We start from the raw sequence: 23,970 nt of genomic DNA on the forward strand, positions 1-23,970 counted from the left end.
TTTGTTTCCAGCCATTGTGGAGTGCAGTGCTGGACTCCAGGACAGGAGACTCTTCTCTGACGTAACCAGGAAGCAGCTGCAAAATTAAGGAATCCCTCATGACATCATAAAAAGGGTCAATGGTTTACGGGGAAAGTATAAAAATTAATGACCTATTCCCACATGGAGCCGCAAGCCTTCCCGAGCACCACAGAGGAAGCTGTGTTCTCACTGACACAGAGAAACCTGCTCGCCAAGGACAGCCCGCTCCTGCTGACCTCAGGACCCTGCTACCACCCACTCTCACTGCCCTAGGGCTGGACCTTCCTACCTGGAGTGTGTAAACGGGCTGATCCCAAGCTTCCAAGGCTGATGGACAACAGAGCTCCAGGGCAGGCAAGGAAACATTTATAAAGACAGTGTCAGTGAAAAGCAGAATGTGTTCTGGGGGCTGATAAGAAGCTGTGCACCAAGCAACGCCTCAGGAGAGAATGGATCTATCCAGTTTCCTTGGGGAGGCAGAGCGATATGCATGAAGTGTTTCCCCAGGGCACACAACACCTCCACAGACGGTCCCAGGAGGTCAGCTGCTCCCGCAGGGCAGCTGAGAGAAGAAGGGACACTGTGCTCTCTCCACTGCACCTCTGCAGGCAACTCTCCAATCCCAGAGAGAAGGAACTGACGCTTGCCTGCAGGGCAAGCAGAGAGCACTTCCACCCTGAAAAGGGAAAAGGACACTGATTTAAAATTAACTCCAGCCTTTTCCAGGAAATATCTGGGGGAAGAAGCAGCCGTTTTTAGAAAATGTTATTCTCAGAAATTTCCTGAAAAGACCCGTCAGTCAAAACATGGACTCCAGCCATTTCCACCTGCAGGGAGTAGTGGGGTCACCAGCACAGCCCACAGCAGTCCTACTGGCAGAGGCAGGCGCCTGGTCTTCACCCAACAGGCCCAGCAAAGGCTGGGGCATAAAACAGTGATCGGGAAAAAAATAAACTAAAAAATCCAATTATTAATTTAAACAAGTTTTTCTTTTTAAAAATAAAACTGCTTAAAATAAAATCTGAATTGAATACAAAATACATTAAGCCCTAAATACCTTTAAATAAAAAATAAATATGCTGAATCCATGAGATTCTATCAAAAATCCTGAGTTCAATCTGCTTTTCTGTATAAAGAAAGAATCAGAGGAAAAATCTAACTTTTGAGGTCAAGCTTTATAAATATGGCTCATGTACGGTATTAAGGTCTTAATCCTGTGGGGAATCCAGGGGTTGTGTTACTGAGTGCAAAAGACTGGTAAAGTCGTCACAGGTGTTGAGACCCAGCCCCTGACTCCATGAGACACCATCATGTATCTCACGAAGATTATACACAGAGCCCATCTGAGTGGTCTGTTTGATCGTTTCTCCCCACCTGAGCTCTGACTGGTTCAGTTTTCAAATTATGAATATTTATAACTCCACCCATCAGTCACCATTTTCTAATATACTAAAAATGTACCATTAATAAGAATTTGAAATATTAATCTATATAATTGCTTAAATAACTTTATATAGATATAGTGCACCCTTCAAGGCAGCAAAAAAGTACCATCAAATTTAGTGTACAGGCTCTATTGAGTTGTAAATCAACATGTTTTAATGGTTATATCAATCAATGAGAATGCACCTCTCTTTAGAAAATAACTGAAGTACAAATAGAAAATTTGATTAAAATCAATTATTTAAATCAAAGCTTTCCACTTGGTGATTGAAATCACGATTTCAATGACTTGCTTTAAATCGGTCCCCCCCGCAGCAAAGCCTTTGGAGCCATTTCTAAGCATGGCGTGCACTGCCACCATCAGTGTTAGCAGCACGTTACTCCATCTTAGAGCCTGGCTCAGGAGATTGTCGTGTGCAGCACATCTCCTGCTAGCTTGACTGTTTAAAATAGCCCATCTGCACAAGGGCACCAAACTATCCCAGCTGCAAGCATGCTGGCAAGCAGGCAAACACGTGTCTGCTCCCACGCATGGACAAGACTGAAGGCACGTAGCCCTCATCCACACAGGCAATGCTCAGGAAATCTTCCACCACTGCATTGTGGATGATGGCAGCACCAGTGTAGACCAGAGACCAGTGATGTAACCACCATGTTGACTAGACCTTCTCTCTAGAGGGTTAGATGATGGTGTGGATAAAGCGTCAGCAGCTGGGCCAGAGTCAGCTCTCAGCATTGGTTCAGCTGCCCCAGAAGCAGCCACGGTGGGAAAAAATGCTAGTGAGGATGTAGGCACAATCCCATGCCTACTTGGGAGGGGTATGCTGCCATGGCCCAGCAGCTCAGCATATCACAGTAGGCACAGCAAGCTGCTACTAGCACTTCTCCCCAGGAACTGCATGCTCCCAACCATCAGTGTGTCAGATGTTATTTACAATGGGGAGGAGGTGTGAACAGGGCTTCCCAAGAGATTCATTCCAGCCGGGAGTGAAGTTTTACCAGGACAATCCCAAGAAATAAAAGGCAGCCCTTTCCCACTGTGCTGGAGCTGGGCATGTTTCTGGCAGCAAATGCCGACAGCTCAAAACATGCCTCTCTGGTGTGAATCTTCGGGAGCGCATCGAGCCTGGAGCAGCGTTACGGAGAGAAAGCGCCTGCAGACAGGCAGAGTCACAGAAGCAGCCTTTGACAGGCCAGGCAGAGTGAAGGGAGGAGCTTCCGTCTCAACACACTCATTTGCTGCTCTTCTTTTTATGGCTTCCTGAGGGATCAGCACACACTAGCTTGTCGGAGTTTGCAAAGAAACTGCCAAAAACTAAAATTAATCCTATGTCCCACTGGAGAGGCGGCAACCCCATGGCTCCCATCCCATCCCCTGCAGGCCTGGAACTCCCTCCTCACTGAAGGGCACCAAGCAGCGCCCTCTTTCTCACCGCTCCCTTCTGCAACGCAGCCCTTGGACACTGCTATTCCCTGCCAGTGAAAGTGTTGCTGCCCATCCATAGTACTCAGACACTATGGTGACGAGGCCAGAGTCCAGGCAGCGCTGGGAGTGATGCCTATAGTTAAGGTTGCCTAACGCTTTCTATTATAAGATCCTGCTTTCACTTGCTTATAATTTTGCCAACCTTTAACCATTCAGGCTGAAGTTCTCCATGCCAAAATTCTCCTTCAGGTTGAATTTTTGGGGTAAGTTTCAGGTAAAAAGGTTGGGCCACTTCCCAGAATGAGTTTAGAAGGAAGGTCTGGCACTTCCAAGCTTTGGAGCAGGAACCGGGAACTTGGCAGGGGGATCACACTGGTGTCAAGGATGTTCTTTTTGCCAGTCCCATGAAAACTCCCCAAAATGTGGCCAAGATACAACACTCTGAACACTGCAGTTCAGACATGTGCAGTGGAGGTTTTCCCTTGTTGTACACAGTGTTGTTGTAACTGCGTCAGTCCCAGGACACAAGAGAGACAAGGTGGGTGAGGCAATATCTTTTACCTTGAAAGCCTGCCTCTCTCCTCAACAGAGGCTGGTCCAATAAAAGATATCCCCCTCTCCCCCGTCTCTCTAGAAGAGGTTTGTTAGAGGCCAGGGCTGCCTGAGGTGGGGCAAAGTGGGGCAATTTGCCCTAGGGGCCCCCATGAGAATATAGTATTCTATAGTATTGCAACTTATTTTTATGGAAGGGGCCCCCTAAATTGCTTTGCCCCAGGCCCCCTGAATCCTCTGGACAGCCCTGTTAGAGGCTGGCAGCACTTGTTAGGGAAGGTTCTGTCTGCATTAAGCAGGCAGTCTGAGCAGCATTCTTCCTGCAGTTGCATCTTGTCACTGCCAGGGATTGCTATGGCACCAGACTCTGAAAGCAGGGAGACTCTTTGGTGCTTTCAATTCCCCAGTGACGGTGCCCAGGCAATCAGGAGAAGGAGAAGGAAGCTGCCTGATTTGCTTGACAGCAGTAAGGCAAGGAGAAGGGGTGAGGGCAGGGACAGACTAGGATGCAGACTGGAAGAAGGGGAGACAGGAGCAGAGAGGGACGGACAGATGTGGCAGAAGGGACTGTAACAACTAAATACACTCCTTCCAACTTAGGATTCTTGAGTCCCAACGTTCCTCTGCTGTCAGCAACAGCTGTGAAACCCAGGAAAAAAGTGTGACATATTCCCCTACAGTGGCTGGTCCACACAGAGGATAACAGCCTACTGCTATCAGTTATTCATTAGCTCAAGTGGTAGAAGCCTGTCGGGTGGAGCAAAAGGGTCTCATACCCTGCTGATGATCCATGTGACGTTTGTTATGGTTCCACATGATCGAATTTTTCAGTTTGCTTTTTACAAATCTATGAAAAAATTACATACATAAACCCAACTCTGTGAAAAGAACACTGAGGCTGAAAAATCCAGCGCTCAAAAGTTAGGAAATCCAGATTTAGGATTGCCTGTGTAACCTGAATTCAGTTCCATTGTGCGTATGCATTATGATACAGTCTTTAACTACATGATCACATACTATTTTTTCCACAGGACCCTGCCTCATTCTGTGCACAGACTGAACCTGCTCTGGGGATGAGTCAGGGTTGTGTAATGAAGGAGGCTGTGGTCTGTTGGAAGGTGTTCATTGGAGGAGGATAAGGATTGGAGGAAAAGAAGATGCCATGGTTAAGGCAGATAAATGATGCCTTGGAGAACTGGATTCTACCTCTGTCCACAGAGCTCTTGGGTGATGCCAGGCAAGTCACCCAGACCAAACTTTTACAGGTCACTAGTTATATGTTCCTCATTTTCTGGGTGTCCAATTTAAAACACTTGAGGCCAGATTTTCAGAAGTGCTGGGCACTCCCAGCTGCAACTGAAGTCAGTGGGAGTCGTGCTTTGAAAATAAGGCAACAGTCCCCAGCGGGGCTGAATCAAGGTTACACGGACAATCACAAAAATGTCATTTCTTAACTGCTGGATTCTCCACTTTGCAACCTTAACATTCTTTATTTTAAAAAAATGTAGCAAGCCTCTGACTAGACAGACAGACCCATGCAAACCACGATGCTCTACGACAGAGCCCTCCTCTAGGTCTCCCAGTGTGTTTGTGCTGGCTGGCGATTTAGGGGGGCAGGGACCACACCTCAGACAGTGCTGAGTATGCTGACAGCACTTAACAGTAGTTTATTTAGAAAATTCCTTTGTGAAGGAAAAGTGCCTGGAGTAACTTGACAAGAACAAAGAGTCCGGAGAAAGAGTGATCCCAGGATCTTCCCCCGCATTGTCATCATGTCCATCACTAGGAGGCACTCTCTCATCATCGCTACGGCTCATCACTCCCATGGCGACGCACTCCAGCTCACAGCTCCGGGGCAGGTGCTCTGGAAGCTGCTCTTTGGACATGACACCTTACAGCAGTACATGGGAATGTGGCAATGGGTGGAGGATGCAGCAGGGACTCACCAATCCCAGCACTTCTCATGAGCACAGGTAGTTTTCTTCTGTTCTGGAAATTTGGAAGGAGCCCTGCTCTGAACAGCACCCCACAAGGTAGGAGTCTCAGGTGTCCAGCGGGTATGTCCCTAGTGGCAGGAGCAGACCGAGGTACAGAGACACTATTCTAGGACATTTACCATCTGTGCACAGGCATTATGTATGGAGTACGATCATCTGGAGCCTCGGCTCCCAAAGTAGTGCACGCACAGAGGAACGGCTTTGCCCCTCTGGAGTGGGTCTTGGCCTGCAGTAACCTAAACAAATTAATCTTCTCCATTTACTAGCATAATTATAGGACATTACGGTTCCATGTCAAATTCCTTGTTTCCCCAGTGATATTAGATGGGACTGGCATAGCTGTGAGGTTCCCCACACCCAGTGCTCCTGTCCCATTCCCCACTGTGCCTCCTGCTGGGATAGGCTGGGACTGAAGGAGCAGGGAGCACCCCTCACAGCCAGAGATCTTGTCTCATTCCCCACTGCGCCTCCTGCTGGGAACGGCTGGTTCTGAGGGAGCTGGGAGCGCTCTAGAGCCAGTGTTGCTCCGTTTCCTGCAGAGATCTGAAAAATTATTGCAGTTCCAAAGCGAGCTTCGATTTCACTGTGACCAGCAGCTCAGAGACTCACAGTTACTATACAAGCAAATACAATATTTTTTCATAAATTTAACGCCAGCATGTCTGTGTTTGGAAACTTTGAAAATCCATGTTGTATGGTTTACTGCACTGGAAAAGGTGCCAACAGAGTTTCAAAGGAAGGGAAGTGTATAACTGTTTCCTTTCAAATGCATTTTCCAATGGGATCCATTGAGGGAAAAGGCTGGAACTAACTAAAACATTATTAAAAACTGTTATGAAAAGAGACAGAGAGATGGAAAAAGATAGACAAAATGTCCAATATACAGCCGAGAGGGAGGGAGGGAGGGAGAAAGGGGATATGGGCAGAAAGACACATTGGGTGGGGAAAATGGGGCGAGACAGAGTTTTATCTGGCAGTCCCCATTTGTGGTTTCATATTGTTGCAGATCAATTGATCAGGATTTCAGTGCTGCTGGCCCAGTGGCACAAGGAGAACCACAGAGTTGGCTGCAAGCATAGCCCTTGCGAACTGCTGACCTTCAGTTTTAAAACCAAAAATATTCTTTTGGAAACTGTTCCACCAGGTTCCACCCAAGGCACTACTAACCTGAAATAACACCCTGCTCGATTACACCAAGCAACAACCAGGACTAGTAAACTGAAGTAACACCCTGTTCTGAGTCACCCAGCACTACTAACCTAACATGACATAGTATGCAGGGGCTTGCCTCTTCCTTACTCCCTGACTGGAACAGTTCATTCACCAATCGTGGACACAAGCCACCGTGATGAATACATAGGATGCAGCCATCGCAATCGCAGACCCGGAATACCAAGTGGTGAGAAACGGTTCCAGCTCCACAGTGTAAAACATGGCAAGAACCCCGGGGTTCTTGCAAATGTGAAACAAAACAAAATAAAACAAAACCAGTCTATAAAAACTCTCCCTGCAGTGGAGGCTCCTGTCCCGCAGGGCTGGGCCTGGCTCCCTGCTCCAACTATTGCCATCTGGTGGACAGGGTTGCAGCACGGCCCACTCAGATTTGGTCTGGTTGCCCCATCTCACGACAGGAGCAGCCACTGCAGGGTGCAAGACAGGCTCACTTTGCAAGCCCCCCTCCAAGCCTTCCACCTCTGTGCTCTACTCATGGGCCAAGCTGAAAGACACATAGAGGTCTGAATCACAGCCTGGGTCCAGAAAACCTGCCCCAAGCCTCGTTGCTGCTGCCCTTCAGCACAGAACCAACCAGAAATGAAAGTATGGTATGTGAAATAGCCAAGTGCCCTGGCAGACCACAAGGCAGCCAGGGTGTCAGCCCAGCATCAAGCCCTGGGAAGTGACATTGGGAACAGAGACGGCGCTCGGGTCTGCAGACCAGAGCTCTGCTGCTTAGCCAGGCTTCAAAGAGCCAGGATGGGGGTGGGCAGAACTTGGTGTGAGTCTGCAGAGCTCCAGGCCTGCAGTTCTTAGGGGTGTAGTAACCGTGGGCTGTAGCACACATGTCGAGGGATGAGGGGAAAAAATAAACAGACAGACAAAAGAATGAGGATGCTCTGCCAATTCCAATTGTGCAGCTTTTATTTTAAATGCTTATCAAGCTGAGAGAGAGCAGAGTTCTTGGAAAACAAGGTTTCCTTTCTTCCAATGCCAGCGTCAAACACCCTCAAGGACGGGTACAGCACAGGCGCTAGCAGCCTGCTGCACTCCCCACAGCACAGCCATGCAGTCCCGCCCGCCTGGGAAAGGAACAACCCTAGCAGTTCTGGTAAAAAGATCTCTGGGATTTTTGATTAATCTCCAGTCTGGCTGGGTTCAAATTATGGCCAATTATCCACCAACACTTCTTGCTAATAAAATACATTTTTACAAGCCCTAATTACTGCTTTCGCTGAACGGCTCTACAGGAAACTGAGGACTGCAGATCTCCAGACGGCAGCAGACAGTAATGCTAGGCACCTATGAGTACACCAGGCAAGTAACTCAGACAAGACAGGCTGCCAAGGAAAGAGGCCCTGCTGCTCTGACTAGAGTTTGAGGGACACCAGTTCCTGAACTGGGGCCCTGGACTAGCATCATACATAATGTTTTCTGTGATCTCTCTGAGTTCTGCAGGCCTTGGTTACAGTACCAGCTGCCGGTGGCATCCAGGAAACCAGAGTGCTGGCCCCACCTCTTCGCTGGGCGTTCGGAGACTCTGGCCAGCAGGGACATTCCATCTTGGAAATGGTTGCACAGGAGTGGCCTCAATAACGAGCAGCAGCCAGCAGCCACTCTCAGGCTGTGCCTGCACTGCCGCTCATCCCAGAACACTGAGCACAGACTGGGCGATGGATTCACTCTAGGTCAGGCCACCCCGCTCTTTGGGTGCTGGGTGGGAGAAGGCAACTGCTCAGCTCAGCTCTGACCTTTGGCTCTTTCTGTTAGGGATACAGCTCAATGAAGGACACAGAATTAGATGCCAATAAAGCACATACAGAGAACTCCTTGGAACATATGAAGTTGACATTAGGGTAACTGAGCTAGAAAAACCCAGCTCCCAGGTAGACGTCAGTCTCCAATCAGTTATACACACATCTACTCTCCAGTGCCCCAAGCTCCCCCAGGATTCCCTTGGAATGAACACTGAAAAGAAGCCTTCAGTTGACTACAACCCCCAGGCAGACCCTGCTGGTGCGGATGTTCCACAACACACCAAGAAAGGGAAACTGCTGCTATCTGTACAGTGCAAGCTAACTTGGGTACAGGGAACACCCTCAGTGGCAAGAACACAGCAGCAAAACCACTGGACCACAGCACACTCCCAACCCACACATTCTTGGTTTGCTGGAGTCTTTCTAGTCAGTGCTGCCATGCAGGTATCTGGGCTCAGCTGGGGAAAATGCAGCTCTGCTACACGGATTAATTTTTCTTTCTTAACCAGGATTACTTTAATTTTCAAGGCCTAATGGACTCCAGCTGTGATAGGAGGCAAAGCTGCGGTAGAAGAAAGGCAGACTCTGGGGTAAGCTTGAACACCACTCAAATACACACAAAACCTATAAAAAGGATGCACTACAGTGGGGTATTTTTGGTTTTGATAATACTTCACTAAAAATACAACTTTGCTGATACATCACTGCAGAAATATTCTCAGGGTCCAATCAGGAATGGTTTAAAGCATTTATTTTTGTTTCCTTTTGCAATGGTCAGAGAGAAAATAGAAACTCATTGATAAGAGGAAACGAGAGAGACATGAAAAATTGAAAACTACCTAAAAGCTCATGGAGAGGTTTATTTTATTAGTTCTTAATAAATATCTTGCAGATTTCCTCAGGAAATACACCAGATCACATGTAAAATAGTTTGATACTGATGTCAACTGCATCAACATATGAAATCTATTAGGGTGAAGCCACAGCAGGGTGATCAGCCTGCTGAAAAACTGCACGGCACTGAGGCAAGGGGGGAGCAGGGGGGAATCTCACGGCCCTTCCAAATTCTTCGAGAGGTAAAAAAGTCAGCCAAGACGCAGAGAGAGAGAAAAAAAGATCCCACATCCTGCTTTGTGCTGCCAGCAATGTGAAGTGCCCAGAGATTAATTCTATGTCTGGCCTGGAAATGTGACTTTAAAGCATGGGGGGGTGGGGAGGAGAGGAAAGAGAAGGCCAGGCTAACAGGGCCTGGCACTGTGCCACTAACCCCCTCCCAAGCCATGTTTCAACGTAGACAGCAGTAAACCCCAACAGACAGCAGCTCCTCACACTGCCAGGGCCTCGCACCAGCTGCAGTGCGTCTAGCTGTGTACAGCCCCAAGTGGAGATGGGCTGAGAGCATCACTTCCGCTTTGCCTACTTTTAAAGACACAAGCACATGTGGCAGAATTCTTCCCCTCTCTGCCATGGACCTTGTATATTTGGGGCCCCAGAGAAGGGCGAGGCCTGCTCCCAGCACCAACTGCGAGGTCTCATCAGCCCTTGGCTCCCTAGGACTCACTCTGAAGGGTTTATGCTGTTCCCAATGTTCATTTGGCAGCAGGGGCCTCCTTTCTGCGTCGGTGCCACTATCTGGAGAGCAGGATTTGCTTACGCAAGCCTCCCTGTCTCCATTCCGGCTCAGGCAGAGACGCACCAGGAGTCCGCAGAGAGACAATGCCGGGACAGCATGCTGGGGAGATCCGCACACTGAGCTCCTGGTAGGTACTGAGTAAGGTTAAAACAAAATCCCACCGCAGAACCACAACTACTGGGTGTGTGAGAACAGCCAGCCAACTGCATTTTCTCTCACTGGTTTGCATGTCCAGTTTCCTTCTGGCTGTTGTGTTGCCATCCAATATGGTGCCAATCACTGCTTCCCCATCCCACACACAGCATGGCCCTGAGTACAGAGGGCTATGGAAACCTGCTAGCCCAATCCACTGCTCAGGGAGAACAATGAGGTCGGAAACACAAGGATGAAGGATACAGCAGGAGCTGCAGAAGGCTAGAGTGGGGTCAGAGATTTGGGCCGAGCCAGAAGCTCACGGGAGGGTTGCTCTAGCCACAACATTACCATTTGGAGAGAGTCACTTATGCCCTTTCCATGGCACTTACTGGCTTTCCCTAGGCCATGTTAACCACAACCTCTGGGAATCACAGTGTTGAACACGACTCTGCAATCAGTGTAGACAGAGACTGTTGTGTTTAACATTGTGTCAGCAGGCTCAGGAGAAACTCTGCTGGATTTCAAGAGATTTACCCCTGATCCATTAACAGCATTAAACACAACTTGTCCCAGTCTACACTGACTGCAAAGCTGGATTTAACATCGTGTTAGCAAACATGATTCCTCAGGGTTTTTGTGAAGAGAAGCCCACAGAATCATCACAGGCAGATCCAACACTGCCCGGCCACAGGACTAAGTGCAACACACACAGGGTGCAGATGGCCTCCTCACCAACTCTGATGGAAGTAGGGGAGAGAACAGGTAGCAAGAGTCTCCTTGTTGACCTGAGCTTGCGTGAGGAGCACCTTTCATTCTCAGACCCGCGGCTTCCTGAAATATATGGATAGAAATATTCTGACTGTGCTCACTTTCCTTCCTTGGTCTCAGCCAGGACAAAGGCACTTTATACATCCCTGCCAACACAGCCCTCAGAGCTGTGCCAATGCTAACCCCCTTCGCATACCTAGCGTCTAGTTACCATGGGAATTGGTGCCTTACAAATGCAAGAAGAGATGAGACAGAACTGAGTGGGATTTGGTTCTTAAAAATGGTGATGGGAGGTTAGCTGACAATGTCCGCTAGCCCACAGGGGACTGGGAAGGGCTACACTCACAGAGCTGGGATGCTGTTCTTGAGCCTGTGCAGGGCATGGCGACACAGGGCAGGGGGCTTTTACCGTTTAAAGCTGGCAGGCCTTACAGAGCAGCTTGGCAAACGTCATCAAGATCATTACCACATCACAAAACATTGTAACGAGCCTAATTATACTATGTTCTCTAACATGGAATTAAATAAAAACATAGTCATTAACTCACTGCTCCACAGAAACAGAGGAAATCACAGGTGCAACACACAGCCAAGAGATATATTTAGACTATGAAACGTCTCCTTAAAAGTGAGAGGATTTCCTGTCAGGGTGCAAACCAGTCCTGCAACACTTCCAGTCCTCACTCTCCCAGCACAAGCACTCCCCTTTCTCCATACCCCCACACAGAAGGTGAGGCGCCGCAGAACGGCTGTACTGATCACCACTCTCGTCTCATCGTGCCTGGACTGAGGGATGCAGTGTCTGTCAGAGCTCAGAATTTCCTGCCTTTAGTTTCACTTTACACAGCACATGCCCCTCACAGGGTCTCTCTGAAATGCCCCCAGTTCCTCCAGCTCCAGAAAATACATCACGAGAGAGGCACGTTCCACAGCCAGTCTGGGCTCAGTGTCACACTAACAGCAGAAAAGCTATAAACAGACTCAAGCTGCCACGGGATTTGTCCTAACTGGCATGCTCAGGCAGCGGAACCTGGGCTGCAAAGCAGAGTCTAGAGCTTTGTGATTACAAATCATTTCCCTCTGCTCGCTGCCCTGAAATGAGATCTAGGTCTCGCCCTCTCTCCTGAGCAGACAGTGAGGAACTGCTTACATCACAGGCAGGCCTGACAGAAGCCCCCAAAGAGTTCACCTAATAAGACTGCCCAACGGGGACCTTTGCTGCACAGCCCTATTCCAGCTGGAGGGGAGGCCTGGAGAATCTGACACAACGGCAGGCACTCAGCACACACTGGAAACCTCTTCCTTCCCTTCAACAAGGTCCTGCTCCATGCTCTGCTTCTGAAGCCAAAGTCTAGATTTCAGAAACCCGAACTCTACATGGAAATTCCCTGCAGCATGCTGATTACTGCATCGCCTGTTGGCACTGGTGGCAAGGGGGGAAAGTCACATGACTTTCTGGACACGTTACACTATGCAGTCTTGCATCAGAGGGTGGAAATCAGAAGCTATGAGAATAATTCCAATTACGGTAAATAAATCCCCAGATATGTGAATCTGCCTTTTAAACAGGAAACCAAGGGGAATAAGCAAAGGAAGATTCGGTCTAAATATTGCTGCCACCAGCCACAAGAGCTCAGGAGAGGCTTCCTCAGAAAGCGTGTTAGGACCATTGCAGCTTACCTGAGCTTTACTGATGTGTCTTGTGGGTGAGAGGGAAAGAGCTCCCAGCGTCCTGTCAAACCCCACCCTCACAGCTACCTGAGAGAGAGAAAACCCTAACAGTCTGCCAGCACTTCCAGCCATGCCTGCATCCCACAGGAGTCCAGCACCAGCTACAGCTCAGCGTGAGACAGTTTCACAGACGTTCCTTCTCACAGCTCTGCCAAGGCGCCCCCAGCCTGACCTGCAGCACTCTTTTTATTCCAGAGCTAGGCTTCTCCTAAGCAGAAGGGGACAGGCTCACGGCCTACAGAAGTGACACGGGGTGCTGTGGGTGCATATTTTCTCCTCAAGTGAACAGCACAGACACTAAGCAGATCTGTACAAAGGCCAAGGCACTGCTCAGATTGTAAATTCACTGGGCCAGGGACCTTCTTCCTGTACCGTGCTTAGCACAGTAGGGTCCTGGGTCCATGGCTGGGATTGCTAGGTGCTGCTACTGTCCTCAATATTAGGCTGAGGATAAAACCTAACCCAACGTGCAAGCCACAATCCCCAGGTGCCCTTCAGTGCATACTCTTCCCAGCCCAATCTCCACAGCGAGCTCAGCACAGCTGGAGGTAGGGTGAGCAGTCCAAAACAGACCGTGAACTCTCTGCAAGAGGCCCCCTTTCTCCTTTGGGCTAGGTCACAAGTCTGAGCCGTTCCGACCCCAAGCTCTGGGTTCGCAGCTCCCAGTCCAAGCACAGGGAGAAGGGAAGGGGGAAATGTAATGACTCTCTTCCCCAAAGCGGAGCTCTGAGAGTGTCATTTCAGACCCCCCCCCACACACATACTAAGGACAGTAACACCCAGTCAGCCTTAAAGGGAAACAGCAGTGACCTATTCTAGAGGCATGTAAACCCTACCGTGCTGGGAGACCTAGTTATAACAGGGGCACCCCGGCTATGGGTAAAACATGCAGTAGAGATGTGGCCAAGCTGGGCTTCCAGACTGTGCAGAGAACCCAGTCCTCACCAAGCCTGGCCCGCCTGACACAATCTCTGTTCTGATTTTCCTCTTGCTCCAGGTGCTTTACTATGGAAAATGCAGAGAACAGGACAGCTGAGCTTTACCACAGAGAGGGGGAATTAGGAGAAAGGGCTCAGCTCCACTTTCCAGCCAGGGCGATCACACCACTGCTTCTGCTAATTGGAGTCTGAGGTTTCATTAAGCCTCGTTTTAAACCTAATTTTAAAACTCCACCAAACCAAGGCTGCCGTCCACAGCAGTGTTTTATTTTTAAACCAGCTCGACTATACCGGACCCCTTTGGGCTCAGCTCCCAGCCCCTTCTCTGTGCTCCAATACGCACAATGTGGTTAGACCCTCACGAAAAGCCATTGAGATGCGGCTGCGCTAGATGAGCAGTAAGTGTTTCCGGCTGAGCCTTTTTTCCGATGCTGCAGTTAGCTCGTCAAGCAAAGCGTGATCCTATGCGGGAAACCAAGCAAGTGCTGAAGAGACACTCGGAGACAGGGCCGGCTCTGACGCCAAGGGTAGACACTGCTCACCTTTCCAACATCTCAAGGGTTATTTTAAGGGTTCACAGATCTAGCTCACAAGTCAGAGCATTTGCGGTCACTAAAGCGAAGCACACAGTGTGCTCAGCACAGAGCCACACATAGGAGCAGGATGGCAGAGGAGCTGTCTGTTTGGTAACAGACTAAGTACATAATGAATGCAGTTGAGAATGACACAAGTGATGTGCACAGATGCTGAACATGCACCTGGTGAAGAAGGGGGAGGGTCTCACATATACCTGGGGGCACAGATAAAGGAATCTGTATGGGATTGCAAAGTATCAGATTATGTCTTTCAGTGGACCTGGCAGGAACTGGTGCAGAGGAGGTCTATGCACCAGACAGTTCTGCTAAGCATTAGCTTTTTCCTTTCCACATGTGCACAGCAGTGGCTAGAGGATGTGCAATGATGGCTTGCCACGCTGCTCCAGAGGCCCCAAGCGCACAGTTCCATGGCGTACAGGGGTGGGACTCTCCTCAGCCTGCACTCCCAACCCCCTGCAGCACTGCCACACTAGTTCTGTTGCCCTCCAGTGGGGAGAGGAGAGGAAGGAGGACCTTTGGGCCCATATGGGAGAGTGGGCCCAGGGTTTGGCCCATGTGAGCCAAGCCCTAGTCACAAACCAGTACGATTCTACATTAGGGACTGATTTCCTATAAGCTGCCCTAATGAACCTGTTCCCATGTTCCAAAGCCACCTTGGTGGTGCGACTACCATACAAACAGCAAGACCCTTCGTTAATGGTCAGCAGGTCACACAGGTTAGTCACCACATGCCACTGACATTTCTTCTGATTGAAGTCTGGCCTGTCTTTCTGTTCATGAGCCCAAAGCACTAGCGCAGACAGCAGTACCCAGCCCTGACTCTGCACTCCATTCCCCACATATGCTGGGGATGCATATGTGGCAACCCCCTCCCTTTCAGCCCGAGTTCCTCACAAACTAGAAAGAACAAATGCAACAGGACTGTGAGTGCCAGAAGGCATCCAGGTGCTGCAGCCTGATGCCTCACACCCAGAGCCAGGGAAATTTGCTGGGATTTCCGGGAAGTGTCTCTAGGGTGCCCTCTGCTGAGCCCCCAGGTTGGTGTGCATTTGTGTGGAATGTAGACCCATCAGGGAGAGGGGAAGTTATTCCGGGGGTGGCCTATGAATAACATCCAGTGATTTATAGGAAGTATAATCCAATAATACAGTAAAATAAAACAGTGTGTCTGAGATGGGTTTGATTCCAGGAATTATAAAACAAATTATTAAAGAGAGAGAGAGAGAGAAAAAAGCCCCCGAGAGGCCAGATTGGAGTAAATTGGGCACAGATGGGCTGGGAGGGGGTTTCTCTCCCCACCGACATGCCCCTGCTACAAGCACGGCTTCAATTAGCCCTTTCAGAAACCAGAGTTTTATTTCCCCAAATTACAGAATTAAAAAAAATTAAAATTCTTGGAGTGTCTGTGGTTTGAATAAAGGGACCCAAACTTCCTTGCGAGTCACATGTGCAGATGGCTACCAAACTCTTAAACATGGCCACCCCAAAAAGGTCCCTGCCCTTCCCTGGGAGCCCAGGATGGCCTCAAAGGGATCAGCAGCCACTGACAGCTCACACTAGACAGGAGCAGCAACTGCACTAGTTGCAGCCTTGGATCCTGCGTCCAGTTCTCTTTTCCCACCCCAGGCCAAAGTCTGCCATAGCACTACATGGCTCTGCTACAAGGCAGCAGCTGGGGCAAACAGACGCTTCCCAACACCTCTTCCACATGGGCGGCTGAGGGGCTGGCTCGCTGGTCACTGGGGGCTCCATCAGGAGAAAAGCCCCTGAGTGGGATTCTTGGCTCCACCTGGAGTCATGTGAGATTCTGTGAATAGAAGCAATAGAATCAGTCACAGTTCCAAGGGACAGTTGCCTGACCCCAGGTCTGCTGCACCTTTGCTGGCACCAGTCCAGCTCCCTTGGTATGAACAAGGATGGGAGCCCTAAGGGGGTGGAACCACACAGCCTAACCTGACTGTAAGCACAGACAGGGGTCTTCGAGGCCTGGAGATCAACAGGAGCAAAGGGAAGGTTCACGAGCCAACTAACCCTATGGGCAGCAAGTCCATTCCACAGCAGGAGCCCCAGGGCAGGGCAGGGAGCCTATGGATGAATTCCCTCTCTGCCCCAGAGGCAGCCTACCTCCTGCTCTGAGCAGAGATCAGACAGACTGCACCCTGACAGAGACCACACCTGCAGGCATGTGCGCAGGACAGCACTGCCCAGCAGTGCAGACTGTTGGGGAAGGCCGCTGAATGGAATCACTCGTGATTTGCCACTCCCTTCAGTGACTGTGCTGATGATAATTAGGGAAAGGTTTTAAGGTCTTTCAGCCTCCCTCATACACACAGATGCTGATCACCACAACACCCCCTCTTGCCGCTGTCCGTGCAAGTGCAACTCACAGAAGGTGACTCATATGCTGGGAAATGGAAACATGCATCTTCCCACCAGCCATCACTGCAGTAAGCTCCCCTCAGCCCTCTGCCCACAGCAGCCCACACACCAGGGCGTGGAGCCAAGGCCTCAGCTAGGCACTGGGCACTTGGCAGCAATGCAGCAAAAGCTCTTGCATGCATTTAAAACTCCAGGCTCTTTGCTTTTCCTCAGCATCCAGCTCTTTGTACCTCTCAGTACCATGAAATCCGCTCCAAACTCACATGGGACTTTGCCAGCATCCAACATATGCACAGCCCGGAAATGTCAGGGCTGTTCCCGCTGGCAACAAGCTCACTTTGACAATAGTATTTCTACCCCAGGAACGTGAGCAGCAGTGGCCTAGGGTCTCAAACACAAGAGCTGAGCACAAGACCTCCGACAAACCCTCTAACGTTGCTGAGTGTCAGGTGGGAACTGCAGCATCCTCCAACTCACAGGCATCTCATGAAGACAGTCACTGGTTCCAGGCACTCACCGCTGAGCCCCAAGCAGGAAAGGGATTGCTCCCTACAGAGACATGACGCTGGGCGCAGCAGGCACCTACTCACTTAGGAGAGAGGGATCCTTAAGAACATTTGGGCTTATTTCCCATAGCGAGAGAAAAGATAGCCTCAGCTGCCTCCCCCTTGCCTGCATTCTCTTGGAACAGGGGATGAAGCAGCTAAAGTTGGTGGTCTGAGTGCAGGACTGGGAGTCAAGACCCTGGATTTTAGCCACAGCTCTGCCTGTGCCTTGCAGCATGAGCTTGGCCAGGGCTCTTTCCTACTCTGTGCCTGTCCCTGCATCTGTTGCACAGGGATAAGGACAATGACTTGGCTCCCAGGGGGCTGAGAGGAGGCATTTGCTCATGTTTGTAAAGTACTTTGAAGCCGGGAAAGATAAACACTCCATCTGGTTCGCTGGCATCTAGCAGACTGGGCTCATGAGCCCAACTTAAGCAGCAGCACTTGTAACTCCCAAGGGGCAGTTCCTTCTTAAGACCGGAAGATACCTGGGAAGCAGGCTGGGATGCAGCTATTTCTCCAGCACACCACTTCACCCAGTCAGCTCATCTCGTCCCCTCGTCACTTAGTCTGGCACTACAAGGAGCCAACTGCTCGCCAAGGAAAAGCTGAAATCATGAGCTTTCTGTGGCAGGGATCATGTCTCACTGTATCTGTAAGAACCCAGCACTCTGGCCACAACTGTAGTGCACCATCCAAGGGGGAGAGGCCTTGCCCCCTTCTGAATCTAAACATCCAGCAGCTGGTGCTTTAAACGTTGGCTCTTCCTGCCCTGGGACTGCAAGTCCAACCCCCCTGTCATTCCCTATGGCTACAAACAAAGAGGCAAGTGGGGAAGAACTAGTCACCTCAGCTGCACTCGGAATTCTCTGCAGAGCACCTGAGGGAAGGGCACTCAGCCCCGGAGCCCCCCACTGGCTTTGGGGACAGCTGCTTGTTCAATAAACTCAAGGCTATAAGCCAACACACCTAGCCCAAGAGTGAATGGAGGAGGCGCAAGGAGAGAAGCAGCCATACCCCATCTGGACACACCGGCTTTGTTTCCCAGCTGGCTCTGTCTGGGGCGAGGCTCCTTTCCTGGCCCTTCAGTTACCACCTCCATCAGCTACCTCCAAAGAGGCTCAGCAGTGAACAGTCACACAGTCACAGGCAGCCACTGGACTGGGCATGCTCCCCCAGAGCTGTCCCTTTAATGCCACGGATGATGCCTCCAGAGAGCAGCTGTCTTCGGGCCTGCCTCTAAGTGCCACTGTAAGGCTCTGAGCGGGGTCAGAGAAAGATGCTGGGAAAGCATGCCAGGAAATCATTCGGCATTCATTCAGTTCCTAGGGACAGCCTTTAAGTGAGGATTGCATTCCTCCTCCTCCATAACACTCTTCTGCCCAACTCCAGAAAGACACCCCGAAACTCTTCCCCACTCAGAACAGAGCAACGCTTTCTGGGGAGAGGCCTCAGGGCCCTTTCTACTGCCTTCCACACAGCAGGCATTCAAAGAAAGCTCTGCCTCCCTGAAGGCTGCCCGTTCAGTATCCCTCCCCTGCTCTTCTCCAGCCACATGGATTTAATCACTTGCCACACAGAACAGGGCAAAATTCCCCAGCCCCCATCCTTGACAACACTTGGTACCTTTGGGCTGGGAATTGTACACTGCAAACATGTTGATAGCCATGAGCTGCAGCATGCGGGTGCTTCCAATGGGAGGGGGGCTGTGCTTCAGCAGCACCTGGAACTCCCTCAGCACCTCCTCTGTCACTGACGGGAACGTCTCCATCCTGCAGACAGAAAGAGAACAACAGGAATGCTTGCACCAAGGCCTCAGGGCACAGCGAGGAAGGGACAGAGGGAGACCCTCACAGCTACTGCATGTCTGGGATAGTCACCCCTCCCATCAGCTGCAGGGGAGCAGCAGCCCATGGAGTGCTGGAGCTGGCAGACAGAATGGAGACGTCAGCCTGACCCACACCCATGGAGTCGGGGCAACTGACTTTGTAAACATCATCTGTTTAAGAGAGCCACTTCCTGCTGAGGAAAGTGCTCCCAGTGCGTGGGCCCCAGTTATATGGCAGGCAGTGAGGGCCCTCCATATTACCCAGCCCCAGAACACTGGCATTGTGTCTCATTTGTGAGCGCGCCAACTTGGCCCCAGGAGAGAGATGAGGGGTCCCCTGCAGATTAACAATGTCTCATTTAGATGCTGGTAGTCACTGTATGAAAACCAGTGTCAAAACCACAGCTGTTTCCTGAAATATACACAGCTACTATCACTCATCAAGAGGGACCAGCCACCAGATGCAATGCCACAGCTTTGAGCGAGGCGTCCTTTCAACACCAAAAGCCTTAGCAGTTACAGGCACCTTCATCCAAGGAAACCCAACACATTTCCGCTAATCTTCATTTAGTATCACTCTTCATATAGTCCCCAAAGGGGGCCAGCTATTCTACAGCCCTGAGTCAGACCGATCCCTGCTCCACAGGAGTCACAAACTAATGGCAGCCAGATTCTCCCAGTCTCTGCTCAGACTAGCAGCCCTGCCCTCTGCTCTTCTTCGTCAGGGGATGCCTACTAGAGGGTATTTTCAGAGATTCCAAGGCCGCTGTGACCATTTAGTCTGATCTCCTCTATAACACAGGCCAGGGAACTGCCCCATCCTAACGCCTTGATTTAAAGATTGCCAGGGATGGAGAATCCACCACAACCCTTGGTCAATTGCTCCAGTGGTGAACTACTCTCACCTTCAAAAATTTACACTTTATTTTCAGTCTCAACTTCTCTACTTTCAGCTTCCAGCTATTGGATCAGATTAGACCAGCGGGTCTCAACCTGTGGGCTGCATGTGGCCCAATTAGCACACAGCTGCAGCCCAGCTGTGTGCTAAAAAAATTCAAAATTTGCCACTCTGATCTGGCAGGGAGCAGGGCTGGCTGAGGGTGAGACACCTATTGCAGACTGCACCTGTGCTCCTGCCAGCAGAGGGCTGGTGAGTGCCGCAGGGCAGGAGAGTGGGTCTGTGGGTGTGGGGAGGGGAGGCTCTGGGAACTAAGGGGTTTGTCCCAGGTTTTAGGTGGGGCTCTGCTCCTGACCCCTCTTCTCGGGTCCTGGCTGCCAGTCCTGCCAGGGGCTCCACTACTGGCCTGGTGCTGGGGGTCCCTGCTCCTGCCTGGCCCCGTGCCTCAGGGTCCGAGTCTGGGTTCCTGCTCCTGCCCAGCCTCATGCCCCAGCATTCGGGTCCGGGCCCCTGCTCCTGCCTGACCCCAGGGTCCGGGTCCCTGCTCCTGCTCGGCTCCATGCCACGGGTCCCGTTCAGCCCCGTGGAGCAGGATTTGGGGCCAGCTACCTGGACTGCACCCAGGGCTCCACACCTGGCCCTGCTCTGGGCGGAGTGCTGATCATAGGCCACTATGGGCGGTTTTAGGGTGGAAGGGGCTGTAGTTCTCAGCCTGCGCCCCACTCAACACACTGTGGGCTGCATTAACAGGTTAAGAACCACTGGGTTAGACCTTTCTCTGCTACACTGAAAAGCCCCTTAGTAAATATTTGTTCCAGTTGTAGGCACTTATAGACTGTAACTAAATCACCCCTTAACCTTCTTTTTGCTGAACAAAACAGATTGAGCTCCTTGAGTTTAACACTACAAGGCAGGTTTTCTAATCCTTCTAATCAGTCTCATGGCTCTTCTCTGACCCCTCTCCAATTTATCAGCAATCTTCTTGAACTGTGGGCACCAAACCTGGACATGGTATTCCACCAGCACCAAACACAGAGGTCAAATAACCTCTCTGCTCCTTGAGATTCCCGTTTGTGCTCCCAAAAGCATCACATTAATCCTTTTGGCCAAAACTTCACATGGGGAGCTCATGTTCAGCTGATTATCCACCACGACTCCAAAATCTTCTTCAGTCACTGTTTCTCAGAGTCCCCCCTCCTTCAAGTATGGCCTGCACTCTTTGGTCCTAGATGTGTACTTTTACATTTAGCCATATTGAAATGTATATTGTCTGCTTGTGCCTCGTTTACCAAGCACTCCAGATCTTTCTGTATCAGTGACCTGTCCTCCTCATTGTTCACCACTCCCACAATTCTTGTGTCATCTGCAAACTTCATCAGTGATGATTTTATCTTTTCATCCTGCTCATTGATAAAAATGTTAACTAGCAGAGGGCCAAGAACAGATCCCTGAGGGACTCCAGGAGAAACACACCTGCTCAGTGCTGATGATTCCCTGTTTACAATTCAGACCTGTCAGTTAGCCAGCTTTTAATCCATGTAATATGGGCCACTTATATATATTTCAAGTGTTTTTAATCAAAATGACATGTGGTACCAAGCCAAACCCCAGACAGTAGTTTAAGTCTATTACATCAACACTATTACCTTTATCAACCAAACATGTAATCTCATAAAAAAAAGACATCAAGTTAGTTTGACAGATCCTATTTTCCATAAACCCATGTTCAGTTTGTTAATTACATCACCTTCCTTTAATTATTTATTAACTGAGTCCTGTATCAACTGCTCCATGATCTTCCCTGGGATCAGTGTCAGGCTGACAGGTCTATAAGGAGACGGTCATCCTGTTTACCCTTTTTCAATATTGGTACAATACTAGCTTTCTTCTAGCCTCCTGGAATTTCTCCAGTGCTTCAGGACTTACTGAGAATCAACACTAATGGTCCAGTGAGCTCCTCAGTCAGCTCTCTTAAAGCTCTTCAATGCACGTTATCTGAACCTGCTGATTTCAAAATGTCTAACTTCACTAGCTTCTGTTAACATCCTCCAGAGATACGAGTGGACTGGAAAGAGTGTTACTCCCACTCTTACTGCTGAACTCCCACAGCAAAGCCTACAACTGTTCTAGCAAGTGGTTCTGTCCTGATAAAGAGTCAATGCCAGGGCAGTGTGCTGAGATGAGGCTCCAGTCAGCAGTGGCACAAGGCTCCAGTGTGCCCTTCCAGAGATGCACAGGAAAGCTGAAATCCATCCTCAGAAAAGCAGGGACAGCCTCAATGTTAGAGCAGTTGAGTGCAGAGGCCTCCAGGACATGCCCAGTGTCACACTCAGCAAACGCAGTGATTTCCTTTCTCCTCCCGCACACAGATTCAGACCTTGCAATGTGAGAAGGCTCCAGAATGGTTGAATGGGATGCTCCTGGTAACCCACAAGGACAATGTTTTTGGGCTTCCGCAACATCCTTTCAGGCTGGTTGGATCATCATTGGGCCCTATCAAATTCTTGGTCCATTTTGGTCAATTTCACGGTCATAGAATTTTTAAAATTGTAAATTTCATGATTTTAGCTATTTAAATCTGAAATTTCACAGTGTTGTAATTGTAGGGGTCCTGACCTAAAAAGGAGTTTTGTGTGGGTGGGTGGGTCGCAAGGTTATTGTAGGGGGGGGGTTGCAGTACTGCTACGCTTACTTCTGCGATGCTTCTGGCAGGGTGCTGCCTTCAGAGCTAGGCACCGGCCAACAACCGCCACTCAGCTCTGAAGCTGGCAATACTACAACGCCCCTAAAATAACCTTGCAACCCCCCCTACAACTCCCTTTTGGGTCAGGACCCCCAATTTCATGGGCAACACATTTCAAGAAAGATGTGGAGACATTGGAGAGGGTCCAGAGAAGAGCAACAAGAATGATTAAAGGTCTAGAGAACATGACCTATGAAGGAAGGCTGAAAGAATTGGGTTTGTTTAGTCTGGAAAAGAGAAGACTGAGAGGGGACATGATAGCAGTTTTCAGGTATCTAAAAGGGTGTCATCAGGAGGAGGGAGAAAACCTGTTCTATCCTTAGAGGCGAAGGTGAACAAGAAGCAATGGGCTTAAACTGCAGCAAGGGAGGTTTAGGTTGGACATTAGGAAAAAGTTCCTAACTGTCAGGGTAGTTAAACACTGGAATAAATTGCCTAGGGAGGTTGTGGAATCTCCACCTCTGGAGATATTTAAGAGTAGGTTAGATAAATGTCTATCAGGGATGGTCTAGACAGTATTTGGTCCTGCCATGAGGGCAGGGGACTGGACTCAATGACCTCTCGAGGTCCCTTCCAGTTCTAGAGTCTATGAATCTATGAATTTGAGAAACGCTGGTCTCCCCTGTGAAATCTGTATAAAAGAACACAGTGTAAAATCATCACAGATCCAACAACATCCTCTGAGTGCAATCTGCTCTACTTTTAAAGGCTGTGCTTCACGGTGTCTTTTAAAACCCAGTGTAACCCCGCGGCAGGACAGCCCATGCCCTCCGCACTGGCTGCGAAAGCAAAACAAAGCCATCCGCTGCATCAAATACTGGCTGCTACAACACCCCTGCTATTCTGCAGCCCTGCAGGATGGGGCTGCTCCCCTTGGAAGAGGCAGCGTTCCTGGTGTTTGGGAGCTAGGATAGTTTCTAAAGGTCTCCGGTTTTCGATATAGTCTCATGTACCCTGTACAACTCACCACAGAGCCAACATCCTGTGAGTGCAAACAAGGCCCAGATCTCAGCATGGCAAAGGGCCCCTTTACAGGGTGGATTTCTCCCCCATTTGTTCCTTTCTTACAAAAGGAAATGAACGTTATTGTCATGTTTGGACTCTGGAAGGCTTGAAGGAGTGATGGCTTCATCAACTCAGGCAGCTGTGCTTTGATACTCTAGCACATCTGGTAGCATGTGTGGTAAGCTCACTGAGCTCAGAGCCCAGCAGGTTAGCAGTGAAGTGGAAGTCTTCACTGAACTGCCTGCCTTTGGTTTTAGCAGTGAGACACTCTAATTAATGCCACAAAACACGGCCCATGCCATCCACAGTTTAATGATCTGAGCACGAACAGTAGGTCTGATCTATTTTTCCCCATTCACC

General features: G+C 49.8%; 2 protein-coding genes across 5 annotated transcripts in view; both read right to left on the reverse strand.

Moving 5' to 3' along the window:
* The window catches only part of LOC115636335 (protein ABHD15-like), a 575,307-nt gene that overhangs the window by 467,929 nt on the left and 83,408 nt on the right, over positions 1 to 23,970 (reverse strand). The window lies entirely within an intron of this gene.
* SMG6 (SMG6 nonsense mediated mRNA decay factor) overlaps positions 1 to 23,970 on the reverse strand; it is a 149,150-nt gene that overhangs the window by 83,155 nt on the left and 42,025 nt on the right. For all 4 annotated transcript variants that reach the window (XM_030536256.1, XM_030536255.1, XM_030536254.1 and 1 more), the window contains exon 10: positions 18,763 to 18,908. In XM_030536256.1, the coding sequence (XP_030392116.1) occupies positions 18,763 to 18,908 (146 nt within the window). The remainder of the gene's footprint in view (positions 1 to 18,762; positions 18,909 to 23,970) is intronic.

Source organism: Gopherus evgoodei, chromosome 17, assembly GCF_007399415.2.
Source record: "Gopherus evgoodei ecotype Sinaloan lineage chromosome 17, rGopEvg1_v1.p, whole genome shotgun sequence".
Lineage (NCBI taxonomy): Eukaryota > Metazoa > Chordata > Testudines > Testudinidae > Gopherus > Gopherus evgoodei.